The 19,639-nt window shown below is 33.1% G+C and overlaps 1 protein-coding gene across 5 annotated transcripts in view; it reads left to right on the forward strand.

Annotated features, from left to right (window-relative positions):
- Positions 1-19,639, forward strand: part of RIMS1 (regulating synaptic membrane exocytosis 1) — a 501,191-nt gene that overhangs the window by 349,215 nt on the left and 132,337 nt on the right. For 2 of the 5 annotated variants that reach the window (XM_011987100.1, XM_011987101.1), the window contains exons 11-15: positions 848-919; positions 6,527-6,683; positions 7,393-7,518; positions 9,107-9,169; positions 14,324-14,413. In XM_011987100.1, the coding sequence (XP_011842490.1) occupies positions 848-919; positions 6,527-6,683; positions 7,393-7,518; positions 9,107-9,169; positions 14,324-14,413 (508 nt within the window). Of the gene's footprint in view, positions 1-847; positions 920-6,526; positions 6,684-7,392; positions 7,519-9,106; positions 9,170-13,344; positions 13,423-13,753; positions 13,868-14,323; positions 14,414-19,639 lie in introns of all 5 variants that reach the window. The other 3 variants (XM_011987097.1, XM_011987099.1, XM_011987098.1) reach the window with 3 other exon arrangements.

Consider the following 19,639-nt stretch of genomic DNA (forward strand, 5'->3'; position numbering starts at 1 on the left):
CATGTTGGCCAAGCCTTGTCTTGAACTCCTGACCTCATGATCCACCCCACTCGGCCTCCCAAAGTGCTGGGATTACAGGCGAGAGCCACCATGCCCAGCCAGTTCATAAATATTTTAATAGTTATTCATAAGAAATATTGTTTAAAATATTAGAAGGTTATGTTTATTACGATTCATCTAGTGATTGGGAAAAGCTACTTTTTTCTGTACTTATCGAGTAATTTTGGAGTCATAGCTACATTTCTAAGTTAACAACTGAAAGACGCCTCATTTTGGTAATCTGGAACTAAATTATTTTTCTCACATAATTAAATATTTCATGTTGATGTTTCCCTGATCAGTAATTTCCTCAAAGTCAATGTTTAGTGAAGTATAGTAACTAACTTGGGGAGCTAAACATAAATATTTTATAAAGGGCCCTGATGTTTTTTCATAAAACAGGCTGAATAGAGCTCCAGCCAAGAAATGTCTCTGAACCTTTCCACTCAGCCCTATCCTCTCTGAACTGCAGAGGAAAGCACTTAATTGTGTAGAAAACAATGTACTGTATATACTGTGCTACAGGCTTTTAGTATAATATTTTAATTAAAGAATTAATCAGAAAATCTTGCTTGGTAAAGTCCCCTTGTTTCTATATGTCTTTGGTGTAATGAGGAGAAAATACTGATAAAATGTTATCCTTAGAGAACAAACATTTCTTTTAAAATTAGCTCAGTGTGTACTGTATTAGTCTTCGTAAGTTTTCAGTAGTAATGTAATTTACTTTTTAAAAAAAGTTTAACAATGTCCTTTACATTTCATAAACCAACCAGACACAGAGGTATCTGTTTGCCTTACTGTTGTGCAGGATCTCAGCGAATCAGTGATAGTGACATCTCAGATTATGAGGTTGATGATGGTATTGGCGTAGTTCCTCCAGGTGCGTGAGTGAAGAGCATGGCCCTGCTTCACTGTGCTGCTTTGCTTGTTTTCTCTGTCAGCTTCCAGACCTCTGTAGGATACTAAACTGAAGATTTATATCACAGAGAAATCAGTATTATATTATTCCATGGTGACTTACATTTCAAATTATTATTTTTATTTTATTTTATTTTATTTTATTTTATTTTATTTTATTTTATTTTATTTTTAGACGGAGTCTCACTCTGTCACCCAGACTGGAGTGCAGTGGCCTGATTTCGGTTCACTACAAGCTCTGCCTCCCGGGTTCATGCCATTCTCCTGCCTCAGCCTCCCTTGTAACTGGGACTACAGGCGCCCGCCACCACACCCAGCTAATTTTTTGTATTTTTAGTAGAGGCGGGGTTTCACCGTGTTGGCCAGGATAGTCTCGATCTCCAGACCTCGTGATCCGCCCGCTTTGGCCTCCCAAAGTGCTGGGATTACAGGCGTGAGCCACCGTGCCTGGCCACATTTCAAATTATTAAGAAAGTTTTAAATGTACTAGTCTCTGCTAATTAGCATTCCCACTTATTTTAGTGAGGTTCTTCCATAGAAACATGGCTAACTAGGTGAAACAAATCATTATTTCACAATGCTCTGAGCATAAGTGAAAATATGAATTTTATCTTGAAAAGATGGGGTTATTAAAAATTCCGTTGTTCTATGTTTTATATTGCATTTCTATGATTTTCCTTCCACCATTTCTGAAAATAATGTAGCCTTCCATGGAATAATACTGAGAAAAGTGCATGGCTAGGTTTAAAATTGCATGTGTGGCCTGACTATAACTTTTAAAGCTTTTGTGATATGTTCCCCACTGATTGTAGCTAGAATGTGTGTATATGTTTTAAAATAGTAATATGTTTAAGAAAGATGAAGTACTCATTTGAAGTGAACATCTTTTTGTCATTGTGTAAGTTAGTAAGACTTCTGTGATGTTCTACGTTTTAAATGTTTCTCATCTGACTTTTGTCAGAGAAGTGTGTAAAATCAAGTGATAAAGACTTTCTTGGCACTAATTCTATACTTTTAAAAAATTTACTAATGAGAGGAGAAGTAAATATTCAAATAAGAAGAAATGAAAGAGACAGTCTTAAAATGTGTAAATATGAATTTTAAAGGCAGTTTTTAAAGACAATATTGAAATGTACGCCCTTCATTTATGTAATTTCTCAGATGGTAGTGTACTTAATTTGAGGGCAATGGTTTTGCTCAAGTTGATAAATTCTACCATACTAACTTCACAGTTTGGAGAGATGCATACAACTTTACTAAAACTGGGAGAAAATTATGGAGAGTTCTCTAAAATAAAGTTGCATTTGTTCCCTATAATTCAGAGAAAATATAGTATGTATGTAGGTATGTATGTATTTAAGACAGAGTCTCACTCTGTCGCTAGGCTGGAGTGTAGTGGCACGATCTTGGCTCACTGAGACCTCCATCTCCCAGGTTCAGGTGATACTCCTGCCTCAGCCTCCGCAGTAGCTGGGACTACAGGCGTGCACCACCATGGACAGCTAATTTTTATATTTTTAGTAGAGACTGGATTTCACCATGTTGGCCAGGATGGTCTCGATCTCTTGACCTTGTGATCTGCCCACCTCGGCCTCCCAAAGTGCTGGGATTACAGGTGTGAGCCACCATGCGCAGCCAAAAATGTAGTATTTAATCACTGTGTGAAAGTAGAAAATATTGTTAAAATAATAAATCTAGTGCTGTGAAAATCTATATACTTATATATTAATCTTTAATGTCAGTGTATTGGTGAGAGATTTAGATCATACTGGAGAGCATTTCATTTTTGCTTTCTATTTTTATTTCTTAGAAGGCCATAATAATTACACACATTCTCAACAAAAAAGTTCACACAAAATGTAACATCATATTAGTTTGTCATTAAATTGAAAGAGTAAAGTGATTATACATTTAAATTAATTTGGGATATTCAAATAGGAATTAGATTATTCCTGGTGGAAAAAACATCACCTCTAACAAGAATCTTTACCATTAATCAACCTTAATGTTGTCATTACCAGTTTATCTAAATAGAATTTACTTCGGTGAGTGGTTCCCAATTTTTGTTCACCTGAAATTTCATATTTTTTGTTATGAGACAGGACAGTGAATGAAATAAATGGCCAATTAAATAAATGCTTACACAAATGATGAGTTTCTTCCTCTTTCTCTGAGAGAGCAACATGGATAACATCTTGTGAGAAGTCAAAGTGAGTTATGGAATCCACCAGAGATGGGATTAGTGCTTAAGTATCAACAAGGAGCACTGAATTCTAAATATACCTATATTCCATACCGAAATATACCATGTCCCTCAGAGTGTTTGCAAACATGCATAATCTCTGTTATACAGAAGCAGTATTTTTCAAATAATATTGTTCATTTTTATTTAGCATTTTAAAATGTAATGAGTCAAACTTTAATAGAATGTGACTAGTAACTTATAAAACCAATAAGTAATATTTTATGTTTCAAAGATCTCCTCATAAATTAAAGGAGATCATGTAATTCATTAATATTTTCAGATACACTCTTCATTGATCGATTGTGATTATGTGGTAGTATCTGTATGGCAAATATCATTAGTCACATAGTAATATACAATACATTTTAAGTGAAGAGGAAAGATGAGTCAGTAAAATAAGGACAAGAAGCTAAAATAAAATGAGGTGATAAGTTAGCACAGTGCATTCCTATGTACTTTTAAATGTTGGTTACAAACTTGCTTCTATATTTCTAGCATCCAATATGAAGAAAAAATTTGTTTAGATATGGAAGTCATCTTCTATATATGTTTAATGTACTCAAGGAAGTTCCTGGTTGTATATTATCTAGAGAAGCTCAAAAGCTCTATACAAAATGTTCTACTACAGCCAAAACTTAAACTTCCTAATGCCTTGGCTTTTCTAGAACACAAAATTCTCTGTTTTTGTTTCATGTGCTTACTATCTTTTTCCAGTTAGGGAAATATAGCAGGTTTTCAGCAGTTGAGACTGCCAGAGCCACATTTTATTAACTTTGTAGTTATAGCCTTATTGTTATTTAAAGTAAAAAATTTTAGCTGATTAAGAAGAATAAAAATGACCATATACAGAATGCCCTCATCTGAGGTGAGGAATCTAGCAACTTCAACCAGAAAATGAGAAAAAAGAATCTCTAATATCTAACTCTGAGTCAACTAAAACATTGGGATTACCACAAAATAGTTTCATCCTAGCCGGGCACGGTGGCTCATGCCTGTAATCCCAGCACTTTGGGAGGCCAAGGTGTGCAGATCACAAGGTCAGGAGTTCCAGACCAGCCTGGCCAATATGGTGAAACCCCATCTCTACTAAAAATACAAAAATTAGCTGGGCCTAGTGGCACACACCTATAATCCCATCTATTTGGGAGGCTGAGGCAGGAGCATCACTTGAACACGGGAGGCAGAGATTGCAGTGAGCCAAGATCATCCAGCCTGGGCGGACAGCGAGATTCCGACTGGGAGAAAAAAAAAAAAAAAAGTTTGATACCAGTCATGGTTCTGAAGATAGAGTGCATGTTGTCAACAATAAATTAAACATCATGTGAAGAAAATAAAATTTTTTGTAAAAAGCAACTATAAATTTAAAAAGCAAAGAACTTTTTCTTTGTAAATTGCAAAGAACTATAAATGCATATTTATTTGAGATCATTTAGAGTCAAATGTTAAAACTTTGAATATTATAGCATATGTTATATTCAAAATGACTTTGAGTCACCAAAATAGTACACATTGCCTTCAGTGTACTTTCTCTTTGTGAATTCAGAACTTTCTAAGTTACATTGAAAGTTGTTAATATATTAAAAGTTTTAAGATTTCACTTGTTTCCTTAAAGTCCCTTCTTAATAGGACAAAAGAGACATTAATTTCTATATAAACACAAAGAATCCAAGAAACAAATTAATTATATATCTTTAACAGCAAGATACCAAAATTCTCTAAAATTTATTCTGTAATAATTAATTTTACAAAATCTATTTATATACCTTGAATATGCACTTAAATCTCGAAATAGGGCTCATAAGTCAATATTGGCCTTCCATAAAATTATTGTATAATTGATACCAAATGGTAACTAAAAATGTTTAAGTAATTCAGACTATGGATTAATTGTCTTTAAAAAACAGTCACTTTTTTTTTTTTTTTACAATGAGCTATGTATTAATAGTGTATGCACTACATGTTAACTTAGTGGGTCTCTTTCTAGCCTTAATATTATAATTTCTAGTCTTACAATTACAATATAATATTACATCTGAATAACAGACTTTTTACACAAAACTCAATAGCTTAGTTGGTATTTTGGATAGATAAAAAATTAAAGTATTTGAAATTATAAATTATACCATTTATGATAATTAAACATATGTTTTTACAGAGTGACAAAATGGTTGTATTTATTTGGTCTCAATATTGTCAAAGTAAGTGTAATGAAATGTTTGAAGTCCCTTAAAATTAGTCATAAGATCATGGATTCACAGTATATAAACTGCTAGGGACTATTAGCCTGCCTTTACTCATGATGTTTCATAACATATTTTTGAGATAATGTGAGAGTTACCAAGTAAAAAGTGAGCAACAGTTTTAGCTTCCCAGTTAAATTTAATGTATTTATGGTTTATGTATGTTTTATGTAGTTGTAAATATAGTTTTTTGTTTTTACTTTGGCCACATAATTTTTTAATTTTCCTTATGATAATAAAAGACAGTGACCCTTGTGAAAAAATTTTAAACTCTAAACTCTTATTTTGGTTTTGAGATTACTGTTTTATCTTAACCATATCAGAGACAATATAAACCTTAACTTCAGGGGAAAAGTAGCTGTTATAATTAATTTCAAATTGCAATATGTTAACTATATTATCTTAATTATGCTAATTAAAATAATTATGGAGTAGTTTCAGATGTGTAAGGCAGATTTGGCAATTGGTTCTTTAGAAGGGTTCATTTTCTCTACATTATTGTGATCGTCATCTTCAGTCATATACTACATTTGAAAATTGCCGTATTATTTGTGGTTTCACAATCAGTATAATGGTATACTTAATCAGTATAATGGTGAAGATCTCCTACTCTTCTTTGTTAATTAAAACTGAAATAATATATTCGTTTTCTTATTAAAGAGGCCAATTTATCCTCTACAATAAAAATTGAAATGAATAATTTATTTAAATTTATTTAAATTTATTAAATATATTTCTAAGCATTGACTTGTATATTAACTATAGTTTCCTGTCAAGCGCTTCATTTGTGTTACTAAGTCACGAACTCATTCATTATTTACATTGAAACAGTATCCCAACTCATCATAATGTCTGAGGCATCAACTGTCATATTCGTATTAGTATCTCCATGGTACCTTTGAGCCAACTGTAACCTGTTTCAGTGCATGTATATGTTACACTCTATGTAGGTATACTTAACTGATTGCATGACATGTATTCTTCATAGATCAATGGCTGCTTTAGTGTAACTTTATATTTCTGTGTTAATGTTTGCATTACGGAAGAATACTGACTAAATGTTTTCTGTGTATACTCTTGCCAGTAGGCTATAGGTCTAGTGCTAGAGAAAGTAAATCTACAACATTAACTGTGCCAGAACAGCAAAGAACAACTCATCACCGCTCACGTTCAGTATCTCCTCATCGCGGCAATGATCAGGGAAAGCCGCGTTCACGTTTACCAAATGTGCCATTACAGAGGTAGGCTTTGAAATGGGCTCAGTGTCCCTGACAGTACATTTTTATTATAATGCAGTGTAAATTGCTGCAAAACTAACTGAAATGAAAAAATAGTTTGGTCAAATTATTTTTTTCAGAATTAACTGTAGGCAAAATGCTTTTTTATTCTTTGTCCAACCTATATGGCAGTCTATTTTAATCTGAATAAATTTCCCAGGGAGTAGAAATCGTTTGTGTCCTAGGAATAGTTTTTGAATAATTGGCTTGTATTCTGTTTGCTAGTTTTCTTTCTTGTTAGAAAAAAATTGTAGCAAATCAGAATTGTGGAGAGAAGTGGTAAAGAAGATAAGGTTAAGAGACGGAATGGACTTTGAAGAGTTTTAGGATTGTCTCTTTGAAGCACTTTAAATGATTGGAAATATAAATAAAACATATAATATACTGCTCTACTTCATTTTACTCTGATACACACTCCTGAAATTGTAATTAATTATGCCGATGAAAATTGTTTTTTGGTAGAAGTGTGAAAGAAGGTTGGAGAAATGCAGCCACAGGCAAAAACTCGTAGAAAATAAATACTCTTAACTCATTGATAAAATAGGTTTTGATTATGACGCAAATACTTTTCAGTGTTTATTTGCATATCACTGTCAGTTCCTTCACTTTAGTCTGTCTGCCTGTTTTGGGAAGATGAAACAATTTAACACATAGAATTTTGTAATCATTTTAGGAGTTTAGATGAAATTCATCCAACAAGAAGGTCACGTTCTCCAACCAGACACCATGATGCCTCCCGAAGTCCAGCTGATCATAGAGCCAGAGACGTGGATAGTCAGTATTTATCAGAACAAGACAGGTATTTGTCAAAATTATGATCTCAATGTTATGAATTTTTGTTCTGTTTTAATATATGCAGATATTGTGGCATAGCACATTAGAGAGTAAAAGTATCACTCAAAAATGAACTTCTCTCAAGCAACAGCTGTTAAGATATTCTAAAATGCAATTCTAGGAAATATTTGGCTAATAATATATTGTTATAATTATCCAATTTCTTTTACAAAATCAGAATTTATGCTTAGACAGCTTTAAAGGTACAGCTTGTTGACTTAGATGTTGACCTAAATTAAAGAAGGGAGCCTGCATAGGCAGTTTTTAAATACTTTATTTATTGTGGATCACAATATTTGAGGTATTAGTAATCATAAAAATTATGTTATTTATATAATTTAAAACATTGTGGATACATGTCATTTGAAAGTTAATTTCAGAGTTTCTATGAGGACTTCAATAATAATGTTTCTGTTATATACCTCTTTTCATAAAATCTCTTTCAAGAAAATGTCTAGAATACGAAATATTGAGATGAATTCTTACGGGGATATGTACTTAGATTTAATTCTGCATTTGTGAACTAATGTTTCATGGAAACAGTTACTATAAGTCTACATTATGAATCTGTTGCTTTGCATGCCCACAGACTTTCTTCTTGAAGTAACCATATACCTGTACATTTAGCCTGATTATAAGCTCAGGATCTGATTTAAGGTTTTGTAATACCCACCTTGTTGAATATTCTCTTCTGGCTTTTTAAAATGGAGAAACTTTCAGTAGGAGTAGGGTCATGATAGTGGTGCTAAATGATTTTTTCACCATGGAGTCAAGGACACAGAACCCAAGTAGAACTTCTTAACCTACCTAATTGCCATCCTACTGTAGAAAGTAGGGTTGTGACCTTCAAGAATGGAGTCACAATAGGTACCAGGATGAAGAGCTGCTCTGAGGAATAGGATTCCAGACATCTCAGCTTGAGTTGAATGAGGGCTGTTTTATCAACATTCATTTGGGGCACCATGAGTTTAGGTGAGGAGGGAAAACACAGGGCCACTTGACCAGGGCAGTCAATATTGTGAAATTAATTTGGATATAGATAAAGTATTAATTTTAAAATAAAAATTCTAATCAATTATATTGTTAGTTGGTTAATAAGAAACATAATATGGTATTGCATTTTCAGTGGCTATAAAAGCCAAGAAAACTACCACGCTTTAATTTTTTACAGAGATATAAAAATGTTCGGAGTTCCCATTGGTATCAGGCCAAATTTATAGTATTAAAAAAATACTCAGTTGTCTATAATTGAAAACAGATTCCTATATCTTATTTGAGGAATATTTAATTTTGTTTTGTTTTAATATTCTATAAAATCATTTTGAAATACAATGGCAAATCAGCAACAGCTAGGACTTCAATCATAATATTTGTACTTTATTGTTTAAAATTTTTAAATGCTTTCATGTTTATTTTTGTTTAACCTCTCAAGCAAATATGCTAGTGCAGACAATCTGGTTTCTTCCCTTTTCATGTTTTCATTGGCATACCATTGGCATAACCCATGTCTCATAATTTATCTGTTTCACTCACCACCCATCCTGTCTGTGCAGTGAGCTTCTTATGCTGCCCAGAGCAAAACGAGGACGAAGTGCAGAATGCCTACATACTACCAGGTAAATACAGGGATTTGGTAATGGTGATTGTGTGTGATGACTCTCTTTCCATTCTATTATTCTTCCGTCTCTCCCTTAGTAGTATTATTACAAGCAGGTCAAATAAATTTCCCAAGTATTCCAAATTTGTTTTGTTTTATATTGAGGTTATGGAAGACGTTCCAAATATATTTCAGTTCTGATTCAGGCAGACTACTTTGCCATCTCCACATTCAAAAATCCAGAGACCAGTGGGCCTCTCTGGGACTGTTTTAATTCCTAAAACTGAGGAACCAGTTTCTGCAATTAAAATTCTAAATGCTCACTGTGAGTGCCCCCAACCTTCCCACACATATTCCTGTCTAGTCACAAGAGGTCTAATCTGTGTATGGCAGTATCATTGTTTCATAATTGTGAGTTTGCTCTGTTTTAGTCTTTTTTTATTTCCTTTTAGAATTTATTGTTGTTTATATTCTGTTTGCTTTTGATAAAATCTTTAACAGTTCATTTTTAATGGCTGAGCTTCAGCTTCTTTCCTGATGAAAAATGAAGATGTTCAACCTGATCTTAACTATCCTAGCCCACTAGTTGTCAGAAATGCTGTAGTACAAACTTTCCCACAAAGGCATATAACAATATGAATACCTCTTTAGAAGCGACAAAATATATACTTTTTGCTTCTAAATTGGAGCTTAGAGCCTGATGCTTTATGTTAATCTCATTACATCTTTAATTTCATATCCAAAGTAAAACTTCTTACAGATTACTCATGGAGCATATTCTATAAATACTTAATGTATATTTGAAATGAATATAGAAGTTAAGGAAGTAGTAAGTCAGTGAAACAAACTTAACACATAATAACCAAACTCAAATATTTTAGCCAATGAAAAGTAAGAGGAAAGAGAAGGAAAGAGGTATAACCGCAGTACTTGCGATGCAAAGACAAATGCATGATTTATGATGTCTGTGTGTAATATGTAGTTCTGCCCAATAATGCAAACAAAATTGGGCTAATAAAATTTGTTTGAACTTTTTACAGTCTAAAATTATACTACTGATAACTGCTGCCATTTTTGCTTGAAGTGCCACAGGAAAAAATCGAGGAAATTATTAGTTCTATTTGCTGAGAAAAAAATGTAAAATCATGCATATTATAAAAACCTACCGAAAGTCAAAGCATAAACTATCCAGGTTTATTATGACTTGTTCTTCTTAACAAACAATTTCATAATAATAATGGTTTATTTACTAATTCTGAAAGTTTTCTCACAGTCCTGTTGATGTGACTAAAACTGCAAAAGAAAAAAAAAAACACGCACACAAAACAAACACAAAAAAAATCATTACATTTTAAGCTACCTAGTATGTGCCTGGCACTCAGTGTATGAATATTTCTAGGATACTCACACCAGTAGTCTAAATATAATAACTAAAGGTATTTTTTCTTTCCCTTATTTTGTACTTGTAAAATATTATATACTTATATAATATTATATAATAGCTGCATCATTTTATACAATCTTATCCTTAAGATTGGTGCTTTGCTAATAATTCTGAGCTCTGCAAGGCCTATTTAATAGACCCTGTATGTTGACTTTGCATTTCCTGATTTAAGCAAATAATCATATTTGTATGTATACAACTTAAAAATAGATGAGTATTCAGTGAGGCAGATCACGTTCTGTAGACAGGTACTACAACAAGATAGGAAGCGGAAGCTGAGCTAGCCAAATGTGTCAGAGCAAAACGTATGTCACCAGTGGCTTTTCTCCTTCCTGTCTTTCATTCTGTAATGTGTAATGCTAAAAGTATGGAGATAGAGACAATATGAGTTCAAAAATATGTGCGTGTATGTATATATAATCTCTTCTATGTTTATATTCATGTATTTATAAAAACATTTATATCTGAGTAAAAACGAATGTCAAAATGTGTAAATATATATAACCACAGCTTTATATGGATATATCAATAATATAATTTGGTTTCGTATAAACTATGGACATTTATTATTTATATAACTACATGGCTAAAATCTAAAGCTTTCAAAATACATCATACCATGTTCACTTAGGACTTTTAAAAATAAAGTCTGAGGATTTACTAGTCTCCAGTAAACATAAGGAAAATAACACTTATTTAATAACAAGCACAGTGTTAAATATTTAATGTACTTTATGTCAATTTCCTGACAGTAATTATATGTTATGAATATTATTATCCTGATTTTAGAGATGAGGAAAAAAGCTCAGAAAGTTTATTTGAGGACTAATAGAGCAAGGATTCAAAATCAGATCTACTTGATATCTTCTGCTTAACTTTTTCCAAAAATAGGGAAACTTGTCCTATGAGATGTTTCACCAATAAAAGTTTTTGTGAGTCAAATACATTTTGGAAACTTTGCAAATGAAAGTGTCTACCTTGAAATTTAATACACACAGCATATTAAAGTCATGCTCTAATCTGTATGTTTAATTTCTTTTCTCCCAAATTATTTAATTGCCCAACCATTTTTTAGTAAAATGTGTCTCAAGGAAGTGGTAGTATAGAGAAAAAGCTGTAGTTGCCTTACTGTATCCTAGTGTGTCCTAAATATTGTATACGTGTTATCATATACCCCTGTTAAGTGGATGTTATTTCTCACATTTTGTGGATGTAGAAACAGGCTTGGAGACTTAATCGAATTATCCAGGTCACAGCCATTAAGTGGCAAAGCCAAGACAGGAACTTGAACATTCAGACTATAAATTTTGTACTATTTTCTAGCTGTTTCCCATTCTATGTTGGTCCCATTCTTGAAAAAAAAAAATCACTTTTGAAGCAATACTTAGAAAAGTTTTATAGCAATCTATTACTAAAGATATTTGCCTGAGGTTAGGAGTTGAAAAGAAGACTCCACTGTCTAGAAAGGAGGCTAAGTCCTTAGTTTCAGTAAAATTTGTCCTCAACTTGTACTTAATAAGGAGGAAGCTGAAGCGGGCAGATCACTTGAGGTCAAGAGTTCGAGACCAGCCTGGCCAACATGGTGAAACCCCATCTCTACTAAAAAAAAAGGAAAACAAAACCAAAAACACAAAAATTAGGTGGGCATGGTGGCAGGCGCTTGTAATCCCAGCTATTTGGGAGACTGAGAGAGGAGATTTGCTTGAACCCAGTAGGCAGAGGTTGCAGTGAGCCAAGATCACACCATTGCACTCTAGCCTAGACAACAAGAGCGAGACTCTGTCTCAAAAAAGAAAAGAAAAGAAAATGGCATTTTAGTTCATTTTTTAACTGAAGATTTATGAGATTTCCTTTGATTTGATCATTAATATAAACATGATTAAACCAGTGAGGTGTTTGATGTTTAGGAATTCTTTGATAAATTTTTATTCCATTCCCTCTTGGTTGTGCTTTTCTGCTAGCTGAAGTAGACGATAGATTTTCATAATTAGTCAATTAAATTTATGGAACGTTATTAAATTATCAAAAAATATATGGCTTGAACTAGTTTGTCCTTCATGGCATAGACAGTCCAGAAACCCTCACAGATTTTAAAGGAATCAGGTGCTGTTGGGCCAATTTTCTGCCGGTTCAAAATCCGTATTCTGGTTTGCATCTAATGCCTACCTTATCCTACTTCCAAAGGTAAATTTCCTGTGATTGGATCTGGATCCAGACAGAAGCTGATAAGTAGAAAGAACTTGCTCCTCTGCAATCAATTGTTGGCTTTTTGCTGTTTTTTTGCTGCTGTCTGGTACTATAACCAGCTGTGTCCCTGGAATGCTAGTCAACACTTTGTTTTGTTTTAGAACATTAACTCTTTTAGTCATATTGTAACTCCAAAATTATATAAATTAGTTGATTTTTACTTTTAGCTATGAGTTGTTTACTTCCATAGAAGTAGGCGTAATATTAAATCAGAGATTAAGTAGCACATTTAACTATTGATCAATAATTCCTAGAGTTTGGTCAGCAGGTATTTTTCTAATTCAGATAATTAAATAATGAGTATTTTATGAAGTCAAGTGTCTATGATTTCATATTTTAATAATTGTCTTCCCTTCAAATAGTTATTGTGGTTCTTTTGAGAAAAAAGAGACAAAAGATTTATCTATATAGCTTTATAGGCCTCCTACTTTCTGAATATCTTAAAAAAATTGGTTTCATATATATTTTTCTGTTTCCTGCGTGTTTGTGTTGCTACGTTCCAGACATCTTGGTAGGCACTATAAAACATTACCTCCCAAGATGCCTTTATTACAGAGCAGTTCTCACTGGAATATTTACAGGTAAGAGCCACAACAGTGAGTCCCACCCAGTTATAAAGTAGTTCCTAATCCCTTGCCTACTAAAAATAGAAAATTCACATTCTAATAAAACATTAAATAGAAAATATTTACATTCTAATAAAATATTCTTTTGAAATAATTATACAGTGAGAAACATTAAATTAATGATATCTAAAATTGTTTTAACTATAAAACTTACTACTAGAATAATTCTCTAAATGAAATCTACTAACTCAAATGTCAGAAGTCTAGTTGCTTTGTCATTTGTATATTGTGCTTGTTGATTTTAATTATAATTTATTTTATTTTTGTGTAATTTTAATTTGTGAAGCTCAGTTCTGCCTGCACATACTAAGACCAAATCAGTGACTAGACAGGACATTTCCCTTCATCATGAATGCTTTAACTCAAGAGTATTGAGATTTACTGATGAAATACTGGTTAGGTAAGAACATATGGAAGTGATATCTTCCATTTCCCTTGTCTATTGTTGTGAACCAAAAAAGTTGAGTTGTAAAATTATTTCTCCTCTGATGTCCTTCATTTTGTTTTGGTGTGGCATCTGTTCTTGGTAATGAAATTCTAGACATTTTGTTTTATTGCTTTCTGTATCCAGTTTTTTTCATAAGTAGGTGTGATTTAGTCTCGTTTTTCAGTCTGAGACACTTCTAAAAATTATGCAAAGCAATTTAAGCATAATCTTTGTTTAGCTTCATTTTCTAAACAAAATTTTACACTGTCATTCTGTCAACTCTCTCACACCCTTATGAACTGAATCCCAGTGATTCTACATTTTGTGTAAAGGGGACATTATTTTATGCTTTACTCTCTAACATGGTCTTCCTTTCTTTGTTTTCTCTGTCTTTCTCTTCTACCACTGGATGCAATGCACTGGCACTAGTGAACTGCAGCCCTTTCTTGACAGGGCTAGGAGTGCTAGTACCAACTGCTTGAGACCAGATACTAGTTTGCATTCACCAGAACGAGAAAGGTATAAAATAAAGACTTTCTTAATTTCTTATCATTTGTACTAGTGATTTTTTTTCAATCACTTTGTTTTGTTTCATGACAGCCTCACAGGTTTATTCACTCATGTTCACTTTGCTAATTGTCTACATTTCCCCCTCCCTTATTATACATGTCTATGTAGAGATATGCGTACGTGGATAAACCCAAGGGTACACATACACATATTTCTATGAATGTTGTTGCAAATGGTGTGATGTAATTTGTAACTGCTTCTGGCTGCTGCTTTTCCCCTTTTGTTGCTGTTCAGTCGTTTTATTGACTATTCAGGAAGCCTTCAGTATGCTGATAATGTTATAGGGTCCAGTGAATTATCTGAAGGGGAGGATCACTTTCCTCTTAGTACCACTGATAAATAGTATTTATAGGTTTAACAACAATCTTATGTAAACTCATAACAGGAATTCTTTTTAAATAGAATACTTCCTTTGTATATCTACATTCATTTTTAATCAATCTACTCTTCAATATAATGTTTTACGATAAATTATACTTTGACAACAAAAATGATGTTATTTATAGATTTCCTGATGCCTAACAAAAAGAAATACATATATACGTACACAGACAATTTTGCTTAAAACTTTAATGAATTCTGATTTCAATTCAAATATATTCATTGATGATGTGTTACACTGTCTCTTAGCTGTAAGCATCTAATTTTTCCATTGTGATGGAACTATTTTAATAGACTTAGTTATAATTGATAGTCTTGTTTATAATTGCTATCTCTTTTTAATTAGAGGTCATTCAGAAGACATTTGCATACTACCTCTTACAAATCCTGAAGAAAAACATTTAGTTGTGCTAATGTAACCCACTTCTCCTTCTTAGTAGGCTACTCAAAGCTTTTCTTTAGGTATCTTTCTAATCTGAGTCTATTCATTTATTCATAAGATATTTATTTCTGGAATTGAACAATAGGTACAGGTGTGTATATACCTTGTTTTAGCATCTTAAGAATTTACTTTTAAATTGTGTATTCTTTTATATTTGTAAAATGTGTAATAGAAAAAAGTGAAATTTAATTTGTCTTGTATCCCTTTTGTAATATAAATTTTAGTTGAAATGACTATAGAGTCTTCTAAAATCATAATTGGAATCGTTTTATCATTCTCTTTAGTCAAATATAACCCCTCCCCCAAATAATTTCAAGAGTAACAAGAAAATTTTAAAATATGTTTAGTTATTATTTTCTTACATATTTCTGGTTAGTAGTAAAACAAGGATAGAAATTCTCAAGTCAGTAGAATCTTCTGACCATAGCAGCCTGACATTTTCAATATTATCCATATCAGTGCCATCTGGTAGAAACATAACACAAGCTGATACTTTAATATTTCCTAGTCGCCATACTAAAAAGATTAAATTAATTGTAATTTTTTAACCCAGTATATTCGAAAAATAATTTTCACATGTCATTATTATACAAACTGTTAGATATTTTGCACTCCCTTTTTTCAGCATAATAAGTCATAGATACTAAAGATAGTTTGTACTTGCAGCACATCCCACTTTGGACTAACCACATTACCGTGCTCAATGGTTTCATGTGGCTTGTGGCTTCTGTACTGGACAGTGCAGGTCTATTGTTATGGTGAACCTATCTAGCATGTGTTCCCTTGTGACACTGAAGCCACAGAGTTTATAAATCTCTGTGTTGGTAAATTTAAAACAGCTCAACCAGTAGACAAATAATCTAGGGTCAGTTGTTGCACAGGTTGTTGTAAAGTCCAAGTGAGTGTATTTACCTTGATTAGAAGAAGAAAAAATATCATTGAAAATATATATTCACTCTACATATTGAATAAAAAGGAATTTTTCATTTAAAAACTCAATGATAACAAGTCTTGGTATTATCAATTATCCTAAGTTTATTGGGATCACTTTGTTGCCAAGAGGAACAGCAATTTTATGTAATGTAAAATAAACAACAATTATTTTATGTAATGTAAAATAAAACTTAAATAAGATTTCATCAAATAATTACAGAAGCTGTAGATGCTTATTGGTTTGGAGGATAGAGACTACATGTACCCTTTGTGAACATGCCTATAAAGCAGCTTTGAAGCAGAAGATAACAATATCAAGAGTGGTGACTTTGTTATCTTTGGAGAATGCATCTGAAGCCCCCAGACAGTATGCGGAGAGTAGGAGAAGGGAGTCTTAGAGGGTTTTGAGGTTACTTAATTTCTCTAATTTACCACAGGGATTATTGTATTAATGTCTAATATATACATAGTAGATAAAATGTTAGAGCAAATGTTTTAAAAACTTAATTTTATATTCTTAAGAGATGAACATTATTTCTACAAATTTGTGAACTATGTATGGTCAAGCAATTTGATTATTCTAACCCATTTTGATTAACATTTACATGCCTTTATATCAACTTAACTCCTAACCTTTAATACAAGTTTTCTGTTAAGATAAAGGGTGAAATTGTCAAAGCACACTCAGTACTCAATATAATACTTTTCTAATGATTCAGAAGATAAAAGAGCAGCATTCTTTTCCTGAAGGAGTTGAAAACCATCAGATACACCTGTCTTTTCTCCCTTGTTACATGGTTTGGCCTATTTTAACAGATGACTTTTGAATAATGCATGTAAAAAGCAGTTTGGAAAGGAAACTGTTTTAGTTTAGGAGCACCTCCATTTCATGTTCTGTTGATTACACAAATGGAAAACATACTTATGGGTTACCATAATTCAGTGAATTATTCCAATTCAGTTTTGCTTCTTAAATCAATATATTTGAGGTTTATTTGTGATAAGAAATAATTTATCATTTATATCTTCCCATTTCCCTTGCTTCCCTGGATTGGCAAGGAGTGAGTTACAGGCCTGCTATTAACCTTTGTTTTTCTAGGTTTTCAAACAAATTATTACTTACATGTTCAGAAGCAATGATTTTTAGAGCCACTAGAGAAAACTTACTTTTCTTGGATGGTTTATCTTCTTCCTTGACCTTTCAGAGCAATCATATCCTTGATGAAGGCTTATGAAAAGGTAGTTTATACTTACTGCCTGCATTTTTTACCTTCCAGTAATTCCTGCAATCTAATGTCTACTCATTCCTAGTGCTCTGTAGCTGTGCTGAAATTCTTCTGTGGTTTACATTGGCTCCCTAGTTGTTCAGCAGCATCTTGCAACATTTTACTTTGCCCATGCTGTCACTTGAATCTCTCCTCCATTAAGTACCTCTGCAGATTTTCTTAAAACCTCTGTTATGATGTCACCTTTGAAGGCTTGTCTTTCTCCCCTGTCCCATAAAGATAGGTATTTCCCTAGCTGCACCTCCAGTTTTCCTCTTTTGCCCTACCATACTGTCCTGTTCCTTAAATTTTATTTCTATAAAAGGTTCCCACTCCAATACATATGAAGACAACCCTCCACTGTGATTGACCAGGCCTAAATTTCTAAATGGTGATGTCTAAATCAACTTCGTTATCCCCGCTTCAGTCCCTTTACAGCAAAATGCTTCCTCTTTCTAAATATTCCTCTCATTTTATGGTTTTGACATATAACCAGCCACATAATCTGGAACTACTTCTCTTCCTGCTCCGTCACAAATTCAGTCACAATAAATTCAATCACTTCCTTTGGAACAGGTCCCTCACCTTGAATATATTGATAGATAGCCCTTCTCCAATTTCAGTGACACTCCTGCTCCCATTAATTTTCTTAAGTTCTAATAGTCTTTGTTAACTTATATCTCATTTTCTTTCTATTAAAATTAAAATATTCTTCTTTGTTGTCTGCCTAAATATTCTGCTCATTGTTCAAAAATATAGGTTAAATACCATATCTTTGTAAAACCCTTCTTAACCTCCTCCCCTGTTCTCAGTCCCCCCATCAACATGCACGCATACTTCCCTTTCTTTTGCCAGTCAGAATTATTTACTACCTTTTCTGGGCCCACCTAATTTTATATACTTCTATTAAAATACATTGTATTTTACTTAGTACTGTAGTATGTTTGTGTCTTCCACTATATTGTGCTGTTCTTCCACGATATCACCATATAGTGGAAGAAACACACACACTAGGCTTAAGGAAAAGGAAATTCTTAGCTAAAAATCAACAGCTGTGCATTGAATTGAAATAGATATCATAGGTCTTGTTTCAGAGTATAACTATTAATTAAAATAAGTTAAATTTAGTTTAAAACAATATTGGGGAAAAAATCAGGGACTGAAGTGAATAATGAGAACAGACAATAAAAATACATATGTGTATAATCAGTTACCTCATTTGGTTTGGTTTTTAATATTTTCTAATTGAGGGCAGGGATAATATCCTATTTCTCTTTTCCATCTTTAGTGGCAACATGATATATTTCTTACTTGGTAAATGTTTCATTTGGGGAGTTTAGGGGCTTAAAAAACACCTTCTACTTTTCACTTCAAATTTGGATTGAGCTGTGAGTTAGACTCAGGTACTAGAAAGATAGGAGATTTCATTTTCACTATAAGTACTTTGAACAGAATCGAAAGCTGTGGCTTTGAGTCTGCAAGATGGCTAATAACTAATCCCAGAATCAGCCAGATTTACTGAGCCACACAAACTTCTGCTACAGGGTCAGGCCTCAGATCTCATCACTGCTTTACAGGTCTGTCTGTTGTGCTGTTTGCAGGCATCATAATTTGGAAAAAGGAATGCAGAAAGGGCTAAGTTTCTTGTGCCGATTCTTTACCATGGTCACCCATCATATAAGCCACTCTTTCCTCCTTGGGGTGCAATGAGGAAAGGCTTACTTGAATGAATTTCCCTCGTAATGGAAACATGAGACTTAAGGGAAAAGAGGTTCCTACCTAAAAATCAATAGTTATATATTGAATTGAAATATATATCATAGATCTTGTTTCAAAGTATAAGTATTGGATGGGCGCGGTGGCTCACTCCTGTAATCCCAGCACTTTGGGAGGCTGAGGCGGGCGAATCACTAGGTCAGGAGTTTGAGACCAGCCTGACCAACATGATGAAACCCCGTTCTCTACTAAAAATACAGAAAGGAGCCGGGCATGGCAATATGTGCCTGTAATCGCAGCTACTAGGAAGGGTGAAGCAGGAGAATCGCTTGAACCTAGGGAGCAGAGGTTGAAGTGAGCTGAGATCATGCCACTGCACTTCAGCCTGGGTGACAGAGCAAGATTCCATCTCAAGGAAAAAAAAAAAAAAATATATAT

The sequence above is a fragment of the Mandrillus leucophaeus genome, unplaced genomic scaffold (assembly GCF_000951045.1).
Source record: "Mandrillus leucophaeus isolate KB7577 unplaced genomic scaffold, Mleu.le_1.0 Scaffold300, whole genome shotgun sequence".
Taxonomy (NCBI): domain Eukaryota; kingdom Metazoa; phylum Chordata; class Mammalia; order Primates; family Cercopithecidae; genus Mandrillus; species Mandrillus leucophaeus.